The 13656-nt window shown below is 36.5% G+C and overlaps 1 protein-coding gene across 8 annotated transcripts in view; it reads left to right on the forward strand.

Moving 5' to 3' along the window:
- The window catches only part of WDPCP (WD repeat containing planar cell polarity effector), a 416303-nt gene that overhangs the window by 158982 nt on the left and 243665 nt on the right, over positions 1 to 13656 (forward strand). For 5 of the 8 annotated variants that reach the window (XM_085019068.1, XM_021087464.2, XM_021087466.2 and 2 more), the window contains one exon: positions 4318 to 4927. The exons of the other annotated variants lie outside the window; for them this stretch is intronic. In XM_085019068.1, the coding sequence (XP_084875194.1) occupies positions 4318 to 4927 (610 nt within the window). The remainder of the gene's footprint in view (positions 1 to 4317; positions 4928 to 13656) is intronic. 8 annotated transcript variants of the gene reach the window in all.

Here is a 13656-nt window from a genome sequence, read left to right on the forward strand (position 1 = left end):
CTACTTTCAAGAGATTCCATGCAACATCATTAAAGAAACCTGAAGTTTTCCTTTTTTCTCTTCTGTTTAAATAGGTAAAAAACCCAGCAATAATGTTTTGTCTTTTATGATTTTTCTTTAGAGGAAATATTTTAGTTTTTATTGGTTTATTTTAGGGTTTTTTGTATTTATATTTACAAAGTACACTTTTTTCAATACAACACAATTCAAGAATGAAACATCTTTTTTAAAAAATAATTTTGGGGGTATAATTGCTTTACAACATTGTGTTAGTTTCAGGTGGATTTCAGCAAAGTGGTTCAGTTATACATATACATATATTCATTCTTTCTCATATTCTTTTCCTATATAAGTTATTATAAAGCCTTGAGTTCCCTGTACTTATATACTAGGTTCTTGTGGGTATCTTATTTTTTGTGTAGTAGTGTGTATATGTTAATCCCAAACTCCTAATTAAGAGGTCAGAGACCTTGCCCTCCAACCTTCCTCAGTCACACAAAGAAAAGTGGCCTATATAATTCACTCCTTGATAAAAATAGCTCAGCACAAGCTTCTTTTTCATCCCAAGGTTCACAGGCTCCTTGAAAAGTGTTTGCATAATTTGTCTCTTGAGTCCCTTCACTTTTTTCTTACTCTTCTTCCCTCTCTCTGATCACACAGAGGAAGAGCTGATACATTCACGTAAACTTATTAATTACCTGTGCTTGCAATGCAGTGTGTCTTACAGAGACCTTGATTTTTAGGGTCAGACAGACTTGGATTCAAACTATAGTTCTATCACTTATTAACTTTGGTACCAAAGGTAACTTAGGCCATCTCTCTTATCTTTGTTTTCCTTATCTCTTGGTAAGGAAATTTTCAAACGTTGGAGTATTGAAAAGATTAAATAAAACAATTTATGAAAAGTGATTAGCACAATACTCTAGTCTCTTGCTGTTTATTATTATTGGTGAGGTGTCTCTTTACTGAAACTCGTGAACACTTCAGTGTTTTTTAATCTTTATGCTTTTATGATACTTTAATTATGCCATGCAAGACTTTTTCCTCCCTTAAATGGATTTTATCCATTTAACTGTGAAGAAGGTGATCCTTGACAGTGGCTAGCTTTTTAGAGGTATCTGGGATTGGCAGTGGAGGAGGGGACCACAGTCTTACTCCCGTTTAAAATCTCTTTCTCTTGATGAAATGGTAGAGCCTATTGGGGAGAGTATCACAAACCTTTGGAACTGAGGAAGCCTGGAACCTTTCTCCCTGTACCTTGAGCCTAATCTGTTCTTTGCCGAGACTGTCATTGTGCCCTCTCCTTTTAGGCTGTCCCATGTGTGTTCAGGCTTTTTCAAAGTCACCCAGCCTCTTAGTTTTCTTCCCTAAGGCTTCCTTTATAAATCTTTAAGTTTTATGATATTTCAACCAGCACTATGGTGTGGCTTTTTTTTTTTTTTTTTTAGCTTTTTTTTATAGCTTTTGTCTAGCTCCTACATAAGATACCAAAAAAAAAAGTATAAAATAGATGATACAGCTAATTTTTTTAAGCTTACAGTTAAAATGAGGACATATGATAAAAAAAATTAGAAGTAAATAAAAGGCCAAAGGTCAGAAGTTGGCAGAGTTGGAGAGGGAAGGGTTTATGGAGGTAAGATCAAAGGGAGGACGATGCTGCCCAGCTGGAAGAAATTAAGAACCTGAGATAGCATTTGGTCTTTAGAGGTGAGCATGGCTAGTAGTCTCTGAGTGAAAAGTGTGGATTTTAGGTAAAGAACATGAGTGAAGTTGTTGGAAGATAAGCTGAGGCATATTAAATTTTTGAGTTTAAGTCAGTTCCATTCAACGCCAAGCCAGAAGTGGTTAGGAGCACTCTATGGATAAGAGGCAGGAGAGAATTATTTGATGGGCTATAGTTTAAAGCCAGTTGACTGTTGGTTATCCTTAATATTTTGATTTTGTAACTTGGAGACATTTATAGGCTTAGGTTTTGGTTTGCTTACACAGGCAGACATGGCATCAGACCCGCATCAGTGGAATGGCCTCCTTGTTTAAGTGATTTAACAAGTTACAGAGCTGGGAAAATGCAGCTCTAGTGTGAACTCAGAGTAATGAGGGGAGACTGTAGGAGATACAGCTAGAATTTGCAGGTCAGATCATGTCCCTTCTTTGCGAATGGCTTTTCCTCTCCTAGTCGTATAATGTAGTAGCCTATAAGCTACTACACAACCTTCCCCCTCCCCCAGTTCCCACTGTTTTCTTCTTTGCTCCCTTTTCTCTAGCCTTGTTGGTCTCCCATTGTTCCTTCATCAGGTGAAGAGGGCCACCTTGCTCCCTCTGCCTGGAGCCCTTTTCTCCCAGGTGGCTGGATGGCTCACCCTTCATTTCTTTCTGGCCAACATTATCAGACAGGCCTCTCCTGACTACTCTCCCGTCCCTTCCCATTTTCCTTACTTTGCTTTATTTTATTTTTCTTCATAGTATTTAGGAAGTGAACATATAGATGTATGTTTGCTTGTGAATTGTTACCTTGTCTTCAGCCATTGGAGGGTGTGCATGGCACATAGCTCACACCAAATATTTATTAGACAAAAGAGAAAAAAAAAAAAAGAACAGGAAAGAGAGTATGAGAGAGGGAGCGAGTTGGATATGGATCCTATATGGTTTTGTGTTCCAGGCAAGGGAATGAAAATTTAATTCATTAGTTAGTGGGTAGCTATTGAAGAGTTTGAACAGGGGAGTGAGAGCAAAAACATTTAGTTTAGGAAGATCAGTTTGGTAATGATGTGTAGAATGGAGTTTTTAAAAAAATTCATATCAGCCCCCATTCCCTTCCCAAGTCAGCACTGTGGTTCCTAGTCAGATTCATTTCCGCTGTGCCACGATGGGAACTCCCCAAGTCAGCACTGTATAATATAGCTGTATGTGCTTTAAGAAATTTTTGTTTGAAATAGTTTGACTCTCAGGAAGCTGCTAAAATAATGGCCAAAAGAATGAAAGCAAATTCCTGACCTGTATTTTTTCTTCTAGTTTGTCCCAGTGATAGTATCTTATACTACTGCAATACATTGTCAAGTCCAGGAAAATAACCTCAGTATAATACTGTTAGCTGAGATACAGGCCTAATTTGGATTTCATCAGATTTTTCAAGTGTGTGTGTGTGTGTGTGCATGCATAGCTCTGTGCAATCTTATCTCCTGTAGAAATGTGTTTTTTAATGTTTCTATATCTAATTTTGAAGTTTTCAACAAAGTGTTAGAAAATTTCCTTTGGTACCACTCTCCAGGTTCGTGGCCTCCCGTATTTACATATGAATAAAGCGAATGGCCTGTTTTATTTCCTTATTCTTCTGCCTTGGTATTTCTTTGTAGTCTTTCCTATCTACATTGAATGCTTTTTACATTTTGTCTCACCAATACTGCAAATGATATTGCTTACCAATTCTTTTTAAAATTTTATTTGAGGGGTTCCCATCGTGGCGCAGTGGTTAACGAATCCGACTAGGAACCATGAGGTTGTGGGTTCGGTCCCTGCCCTTGCTCAGTGGGTTAACAATCTGGCGTTGCCATGAGCTGTGGTGTAGATTGCAGACGCGGCTCAGATCCCACGTTGCTGTGGCTCTGGCGTAGGCCGGTGGCTATAGCTCCGATTCGACCCCTAGCCTGGGAACCTCCACATGCCGCGGGAGCGGCCCAAGAAATAGCAAAAAGACAAAAAAAAAAAAAAAAAAAAATTTATTTGAACACTGGTGCTTTATACTTTCTCATTTATTTCTATTGGTTATTTATTTTCTTAACCCATCATATCCTTTCCAACAGTAAAATAATTCTTCAGGACTTTTAACAGAGTTCTAAAGTTTTTTCCTTAGCTGCACTACTAATTAGAAATATATTTCTGGTAAGTAGTTTCCCAGTAATTTCCGAATTGGGAAAGGTGGTGGGTGGGAAGGGGATTAAGTCGTTTAACGTCCTTTATTCATCCTTTAAAAATCAAACTTCTAATGTTATTAGATTCTGCTAACCATATTATTTTACTAAAGTCCTACTTTATTGGTTTTTAATATATTGTGGGAAATATTTGTCTTTATGTTACTTACAGACTTTCTAAAACAAAGTGTTCAAATTAAAATTTCATAGTTTAATTTCTGCAGCTCTTCAAAATATGTGCCATATATTTGTTCTATGGGAGATAGACACATACCTACTTATATGTTGCTGATATTTAAGGTGATAGTTGATGGTCTTCCATGTGATTCTGGATTAATATGCAGGCCTATGCATAACAGCTGAAGAAAAAGCAAGGTCTATATGAACATACTTGATACATTTCTTACAGGTTCTGAGTTCTGTCCGCACAGAATGGGATCCTCTGGATGTTTGCTTTGGCACCAAGCAGCCTTACCAGGTGTTGACAGTGGAATGCTCCAGCAGTGTAGACAAAGAGCCTATGGCTGACAGCTGCATCTATGAATGTGTTCGGAATAAAATCCAGTGTGTATCAGTCACCAGAATACCACTAAGATCGAAGGCCATTAGCTGTTGCAGGAATGTTACTGAAGACAAACTGGTTTTAGGCTGTGAAGATTCTTCAGTAATTCTTTATGAAACTCACCGTAGAGTGACTTTCTTAGCTCAGGCTGAACTTCTACCTTCGTTAATGAGCTGCCACCCAAGTGGTGCCATTCTGCTAGTTGGCAGTAACCAAGGGGAGCTACAAATTTTTGATATGGCTCTTTCTCCTATTAGCATCCAGCTTTTGGCTGAAGACCGCTCACCTAAGGAGACTCTGCAGTTTAAAAAATTCTTTGATGTTTCTAGCAGTCTTGTTCAAATGCAGTGGATAGCTCCACAGGTTGTTTCTAAGAAGCCCGAAAGTGGGAACATCTATAATCTTCTCTTCCTCAGGTTTGACAGAGGACCTTTAGGTGTGCTTTTGTTTAAACTTGGTAAGTCAAGGAAGTTGGTGAGTAAATAAATTATTTATGATGGTGACAATATAATTAAGACAAGAAAACTATTCTTAGAATGTAGATTTTCTATTTGTCATCCCATCAATATGCTTGCCTTTCAAACCTTCCATATAGTTCCCTTAAGAAAGCTTTGTGGATAATTTTCTAAATGTCAAGGAACATAGTTAGATATTGAAGAATTTGGAAATTGCACTAATTGCCCATGGTGAAGAAAAAGCCCGAACTTTGCACATTTGATTCTTTCCAAAATAATTTGTCTAGTAAAGAAATGCATTTCTAACTTAAGAAATACATATGAAAAAATCTTTAAAGCACTTACTATGTCCATTGCAAAATTTCATGTTACAGGAATGTAATACTTTTCCTATTATGATTATTTTAGATTATAGGTGTCTACTGCTTCCCAGATTGGAAATGTATAAAGCATATGTTTTAAAAGAAGAGAAGGAAAATATTTACTTAAAATTTGCTAAAGATATTTTTATAATTTTTTGTTTTGCTTTTAGATAAAAATATTCAAAAGGATTTATCAATATTAGGAAAATTATGTATTATTGTATCCCATTTCAACCAGGAAGTTTTAAAGCAAAAGTTTATTGTTATGATTTATTTGCCTTTTTGTAGTTTTGCATTACTAGCTATATCCTGAAATATATGATATTCTTTAGGGAGTTTTGTCTAATTTAACATTTTTGAGAGAGCCTCACTTAGGATTTAAAAAACAGATTTTTTTTTTTTTTTTTTGTCTTTTTGGCATTTCTTGGGCTGCTCCCGCGGCATATGGAGGTTTCCAGGCTAGGGGTTGAATCGGAGCTGTAGCCACTGGCCTACGCCAAAGCCACAGCACCGCGGGATCCGAGCCGCGTCTGCAACCTACACCACAGCTCATGGCAACGCCGGATTGTTAACCCACTGAGCAAGGGCAGGGACCGAACCCGCAACGTTATGGTTCCTAGTCGGATTCGTTAACCACTGCACCACGACGGGAACTCCAAAAAACAGATTTTAATTAATGCACCCTACTGCAACTTGAAAACATAGACAAGTAAATACATTTTAAAACCTGTTATAGGATTTGGCTCTGTGATATAAAGTTAAGTTTTTAAAGACATTGCAGTGTTTGTTGAGTAGCTGTAGTCAACTTTAAAAAAAAAAATGTATCTATTTGCCCCTGAATTTGAACACATGAAATAAATCTAGTAAAACGACTTGGTTTACTTGAAATATATCAGGGATATAATGTAAGGGCTATGTTCCTTCCATATAATAAAAATGCAGCTAAATCCATTCATGATGTTAATATTGTTCAGGAAAAATATAGTTGGAATCTCATTTATCATAAGATAATCCAGTTCTACTTTGCCTGACTACATGTTTAACAGTTGTAAGTCTCCTTACACAACACTTATTAAAGTGGATGTTAGATGTTTTGCATGTCTGTTAAAACTCTCTCTCTCAATTACCCAGTTACCTGTCAAACAGAAGGCTGTCTGCTGACATATACCTAGGTTCTCTTCAGCCCTCCCTTGTGGGCCTACTCATAACAGCTTTGCAAAAAGCACAGCTTTCTCTTCCTATCTCTAGCACATTTGCCTGCTTACTAAAGTAAACAGGCTCTCAGTGTAGGGATTTAGAGGGCTTCCTGCTAATTGCCAGCTTGTAAACTTAATTGGACCATCTCCCTGGGCACTGTTCCTAAATCAATTAGGCAATGAGTTGGCTGTCACCTCTTTTTCCCAAGAAGGTCTCTTGGAAGAGAATTATCCAATAGAAGTCAGGCATTCAAATGAAAAGGTGATAACTTCTGCAACTGACATTTATTATTTAAATTTTATTTTCAGTTATGACTCAAGTTTTATAGAATAGGGACATTTTATAGTCTTAGAGACTTTTTAAAACATCTAAAGATGGAGTTTCCCAGGATTTTTGAAAATGTATTAGAAGATTAGTGTTTATTACAGATTATTTATTTTTCCTAGGAAGAGTAGATTCCTTGAAACAGTAGATTCCAGCTAACGATTTTTTTGTTTTTTTTAAGAAAACCCTGTTTAAAGAACAGATTTTTCTTAGGATCTGCTACTAAATACATCCAAAAATTTTAATATACTTCTTGAATTAACACAGTGCTGATTCTGGGCATCCATGTGGAATTTTCATGTATAATTCAAGTTACTGCATATATAAACAGGTAGTTGCATGTGCAGTTTCCCCACTAGGGAACATTTATGAAATTTTTTTCATATGCTTGTTATGCAAGCCTTTGGAAATTTTGACATGAAAGGTGTAGCTTACAATTTAAGAAGCTGAGATAGATCATAGTTTAAAATAGAATGCTGTCATATATAAACGCATCAGTGGCTGCTGCCAATATGCTAAGATTTTTGGAGTTTGACTCAGGTCAGTTAGTGTCGTGTTGAAGGAACACTGTTGCAAGCCTAGACTTTCCATTCTAAATCCTTAAAATCAACACAAATGTCTTAGAGGTTAAAAGGCCATCACTGCTGTTAGTAGAAGAATACCAAGAACATGTTTGCCTCAGTGGGGAGCTTCTAGAAGTGTCACCTTCCTACATGGAAGCAGTGTGTAATCAGAATTTCTTGACCTGACAATCTTTATCCATATTTCCACATTCATAGACTGAAATTAAATTTAAAAGGAGTCCCTAATTATACTACTGAAATGTTAAACCTTTCCCATTCTCATCAGTTCCTTTTCCAGTCTTCACTGTGCTCTTTAAACTCATGTGATCAGCTCCTTGCTCTGTCAACAGAGAATTACCTTTTAACTGCCACTTCAGTAAGTTTATCTACTCCTCACCACCCATCCAACAACTTACCTACATGTACATAAATCTTTTACTTTTCAGTTCAGCAGAAAAGGAGCCTTTCTTCTTGTCCAAGACTAGTTCTGCCACTAGTTTCCACTCTGGATCCCACAACATTCCCTTTGACACCTTGATTTGGTCACCTTTCCTCTCCCTCCATGAATCTTGCTACATCAGCAGGTACAGGCCCAAGCCACACTGTAAAACAAACAAACATGCATACATCTCTTCCTTAAAATTGTATCCCTTCTGATATTATTCAAATGTTCACCTTTCTTTCATGGTCAAAGTCATTGAAATAATAATGAACACTGAATTTCTCTGCTGCTTTTCCTCTCATTCATTCCTCACAACACCACCTTCTGGCTCTTGTCTCCATTTTTCTCCTAGAAAAGGTCACCAGGGATATCCTACTTGATACACATATTTCTCTTATGTTACTTGAGGACTTTTCAGCATTTGATGTTTGTTGACCACATCCACCATCATAGAACTCTCATCGTACTTGCCTCCTATTGCTGCTGATGCATCTTTTCATCACTTATTTATGTTCTTGTGCCTCCTCATGAAAATGTTGAGGCTCTCTAAGCTTCCATTTTTAGCTCTTCTCCCATTTTACACAGATTGAGAGTTGTTTTTTGTTTGTTTGTTTGTTTTGTATCCCTTCTCTGACTTTAGCCCAGACCACTCCTGTTTCCACATCCACATATTAACCCTTGGCTGTACACAGGTGCCTCACACTTACTATATGCAGACATGAAGTAATCATCTTTCTCCCTGCTTCTTCTCCTATATTCTTCAGTTTGAGGGATGGTACAGTTATTTAGATAGAATCCCGAATCAGAGGTCATGCTAGAGTCCTCCCTCACCGCTAATGCTGTATCTAATCAGTGACCAAGCTCCGTCACTTCTGCCTTCTAAATACACAGTGTGAAAAACATTTCATTCTATTCAGCCTTGCTTTTCATTACCTTAATCTAGACCTTCCCTCTTTTACCATGATCAAGCAGTGGCCCTCTATTTATAATCCCAACCTACTGCTCAATTAATCCCTTGAACTGCCACCAGAGTGCAGATATGGTCATAGATTCTACAGCTTGAAATCCTTCAGTGGTTAATAAGCCCTGTCTGCCTCCCAGGCTTCAACTCCCCAGCTGTGCTGCCCTGGCATAGCTTCCCAGTCACAGCATGTGCTCTCAAATTCCTCCTTTCCATAGTAGTGGTGATAGCGTTCCATCACCTAGAGTGCTCCCACAGTGCTGTCATAGAGCCTACAAAGTTAGGGAAAGGTTAAATGTTCAAGTGATGATATTTAACAAATAATTACAGCTAACTTCTTCATTCTCATAGGATTTTGAAAATCACAGGCTGTGTGTATGGGTGTGCATGTGTGTCTGTCACTCAGTCTAAAAAACAAATACTATGATTTTTCTCTTAGAGCTTTTGTAAGAAGTGTGTGTTCTTCAAAGAGTTGTTTTTAATGCGTTATTTAAATTTTGCTTTACCCAGGTGGTAATTGGTGGTAATTTATTGATAGAAAGAAATGTCAGATACTTTATTAGATGCCTCGTCATCTTAAAACTAGAACTCATATCATATGAGATGGACTGCTATTCCAGACAGCATTCTGCTTTCTTCAACTAGAGTGATGATGGATTTTTAAATAAAATTTGAGGTATAGTTTACATAACAAAATCGTACCTATTTTAAATAGCGAGTTTTGTCAAATCTGTATATTGTCATGATAATGACCAAAATCAAGATATAATACATTTCCATCACCCCCAAAATTCTCTCAAGCCCCCTTTGCCATCAGTCCCTGCCTCCCTCAGAGCAAAGTGCATTGATCTGCTTCTTGTCATTACAGATTAGTTCTGCCTTTTCTAGAATTGCATAGAAATAAACCAAAAAAAAAAAAGCAAAAAAAACCTCTTTTGTGTCTTGCTACTTCCACTCAGTATTAGTGTGTGAGAATCTTCCATATATCTATAAATTTTCATTTACATTACATTACCTATATTCCATTATATAGGTAAATCACAATTTGTGTATCTTTTCACATGCTGATTGATGGACCTTTGGGTTGTTTCCAGATTTAAGCCAATATCACTGAAAATGCTACGTACTTTAACGCACTAGTCTTTGTATGGAGATCTATTTTAATTTCTCTTGGGAAAAACCTGGGAGTAGAATGGGTAGGCCATATGCTAAGTGTATGTTTAAGTTAAAAAGAAACTGACTATCTTGGAGTTCCAGTTACTCCACATCCTCACTAACACTTGGCATTAATGGCCTTTTTAATTTTAGCCATTCTAGTAGGTGTTTAGTGGCATTAATTTGCCTTTCCGTGATGACTCTTGGAGTTGGGCATCTTTCTGTGTACTTATTTGCCAAAAACTTTCTGATGAAGCATACCTTCAAATATTTTGTCCAAGTTTAATTGGATTATTTATTTATTACTGAATTGTAAGAGCTTTTCTATATTCTGAATACAAGTCTTTTGAAGGATGTTAGTATTTGGAATATTTTCTTCCATCCTATAGTTTACCTTTACATTTTCTTAACTGTGTTTGGGTAGCAGAAGTTTTTAGTTTTGATCAATGTTAATTCTTAGATTTTTTAATTTTATGGCTTGTGCTTCTTATGTCCTATCAAAGAACTCTTTGTCTAACCCTTTTTCTTCTAGAAGTTTTATGGTTTTAGTGCTTACAAATTAGGTTTATTGTCTAATTCAAGTTAATTTTTTGCATATGGTGTGAAGTATGAGTTGAAATTAATTTTTAATATGCCTATTCAGTTGTTTCAGCATCAACTGTTGGAAAGTTTATCCTTTCTCCATTGAATTACTTTGACCGTGTGTTTATGTGTCTGTGAAGATTCTATTCTTTTCCACTGATCTATATGTCTGTAGTTCAACGAGTACCACATAGTCTTAATTACTGTTGCTTTACAGTAAGTGCTAAGCCAGATGCTATTACTCCTCCAATTGTATTCTTCTTTTTCAAAATTGTTTTGGCTACTCTAGATCCTTCAAATTTCTATGTGAGTTTTGAAACTGACATCACTTTCTAGAGAAACACCTCATAAAACTTTGAGATTATGTTTTATCTGTAGATCAATTTGGGATGGAATGACAGTTAAACAGTATTGAGTCTCCCAATTTATGAACACAGGATCTCTGTGTATTCAGGTCTTCTTCAATTAGAAGTTGTTTTATAGTTCAAAGTGTATAATCTTGTACAGAGTTTGTTCATGTTTTTGGATGCTATCGTAAATAATGTTTTTAGTTATAACTTTTAAGGGGTCTTTGTATCCTGCAACCCCATTAAACTCATTTCTTAGTTGTAGTAACTTCTTATTGTAGATTACTTAGGATTTTCTACCTAGATAGCTATGATAACTGCAATTAAAAACAATTTTTGTATATTCTTATCCAACTTGTATGCCTTTTTATTTTGTTTTCTTCCATATTTTACTAGCTAGGATCTCCAGTGCAGAATTAAATAGAAATGGCAAGAGAGGATATCCTTGCTTTGATTCTGATCTTAGAAAGCTTGTAATCTTTCACTGTATGTATGATATTATTATGTTGTAGAAGCCCCTTCCATTCCTAGTGGCTGGGACATATTTTGAGTGGGTGTTGAATTTTTTCAGCAGCTTTTTCTGCATCTATTGAAATGATTATATCTTTTTTATGGTTATATAGTGGAATATATTGATTAGTTTTCAGATGTTTCAGTGACCTTGCATTTGTGGGATAAATTTCTCTTGTTCATGGTGTATTATCTCTTTAATAAGTTACTGGATTTGCTAATATTTTTAAGGATTTTTGTATCTGTTTATGAGAGATAGTGGTCTTTAGGTTTTTTTTTTTTTGTAATGTTTTTGTCATTTTTGGTATCAACGTAATGTTGATATCAGTAGAAGAATTGGGAAATATTCCCTCCTCTTATATTCTGAGTTGTGTAGAGGTGGTATTTCTTCTCTTATTCTTTGAGAGAATTCACCAGTGAAGGCATCTGGTTGTGTGTGGATGTGTAAAGGTTTTTTAACTACAAAATCAAATTTAGATAATATAAATTATTCAGGTTATCTAGTCATTTCTTCTTGAGTGACCTTTGATAGTTTGTATCATTCAAGGAACCCATTTCATTTAAGTTACAAAGTTATTTCTATCTATAGAAAGTAACTCATATTACTTATTATATTTTAATGTCTATAGTGTTGTGATTATTCTTGATATCAATATTGAGATTGCATCTTTCTCAATTTAGGCAGAAGTTGGTCAATTTTTTTTTAATTTTTTTTTTTTGAATGTGATATTTTTATTTTGAGTTGTCGTTCTTAGTTATACACTTTTACCCTTCAGGGCTTGAATTTTAGGTGTTCTTTTCCTTCTTTTTTTTTTTTTTTATTTTCCCACTGTACAGCAAGGGGGTCAGGTTATCCTTACATGTATACATTGCAATTACAGTTTTTCCCCCACCCTTTCTTCTGTTGCAACATGAGTATCTAGACATAGTTCTCAATGCTATTCAGCAGGATCTCCTTGTAAATCTATTCTAAGTTGTGTCTGATAAGCCCAAGCTCCCGATCCCTCCCACTCCCTCCCCCTCCCATCAGGCAACCACAAGTCTCTTCTCCAAGTCCATGATTTTCTTTTCTGAGGAGATGTTCATTTGTGCTGGATATTAGATTCCAGTTATAAGTGATATCATATGGTATTTGTCTTTGTCTTTCTGGCTCATTTCACTCAGGATGAGATTCTCTAGTTCCATCCATGTTGCTGCACATGGCATTATGTCATCCTTTCTTATGGCTAAGTAGTATTCCATTGTGTATATATACCACATCTTCCGAATCCAATCATCTGTCGATGGACATTTGGATTGTTTCCATGTCCTGGCTATTGTGAATAGTGCTTCAGTGAACATGCGGGTGCATGTGTCTCTTTCAAGTAGAGTTTTGTCCGGATAGATGCCCAAGAGTGGGATTGCGGGGTCATATGGAAGTTCTATGTATAGATTTCTAAGGTATCTCCAAACTGTTCTCCATAGTGACTGTACCAGTTTACATTCCCACCAGCAGTGCAGGAGGGTTCCCTTTTCTCCACAGCCCCTCCAGCACTTGTTATTTGTGGAGTTATTAATGATGGCCATTCTGACTGGTGTGAGGTGGTATCTCATGGTAGTTTTGATTTGCATATCTCTTATAATCAGCGATGTTGAGCATTTTTTCATGTGTTTGTTGGCCATCTGTATATCTTCTTTGGAGAAATGTCTATTCAGGTCTTTTGCGCATTTTTCCATTGATTGATTGGTTTTTTTGCTGTTGGGTTGTATAAGTTGTTTATATATTCTAGAGATTAAGCCCTTGTCGGTTGCATCATTTGAAACTATTTTCTCCCATTCAGTAAGTTGTCTTTTTGTTTTCTTTTTGGTTTCCTTTGCTGTGCAACAGCTTTTCAGTTTGATGATGTCCCATGGGTTTATTTTTGCTCTAGTTTCTATTGCTTTGGGAGACTGACCTGAGAAAATATTCATGATGTTGGTGTCAGAGAGTGTTTTGCCTATGTTTTCTTCTAGGAGTTTGATGGTGTCCTGTCAGCCATTTGGAGTTTATTTTTGTGCATGGTGTGAGGGTGTGTTCTAGTTTCATTGCTTTGCCTGCAGCTGTCCAGGTTTCCCAGCAATGCTTGCTGAATAGACTTTCTTTTTCCCATTTTATGTTCTTGCCTCCCTTGTCAAAGATTAATTGACCATAGGTGTCAGGGTTTATTTCCGGATTCTCTCTTCTGTTCCATTGGTCTGTCTGTCTGTTTTGGTACCAGTACCACACTGTTTTGATGACTGTGGCTTTGTAGTATTTCTTGAAGTCTGGG

This window comes from Sus scrofa, chromosome 3, assembly GCF_054392235.1.
Source record: "Sus scrofa isolate SSC_HxYL_T2T_F1_AM1 chromosome 3, Sscrofa_HxYL_maternal_Yorkshire_Landrace_v2.0, whole genome shotgun sequence".
NCBI classification, from domain to species: Eukaryota; Metazoa; Chordata; class Mammalia; order Artiodactyla; family Suidae; genus Sus; species Sus scrofa.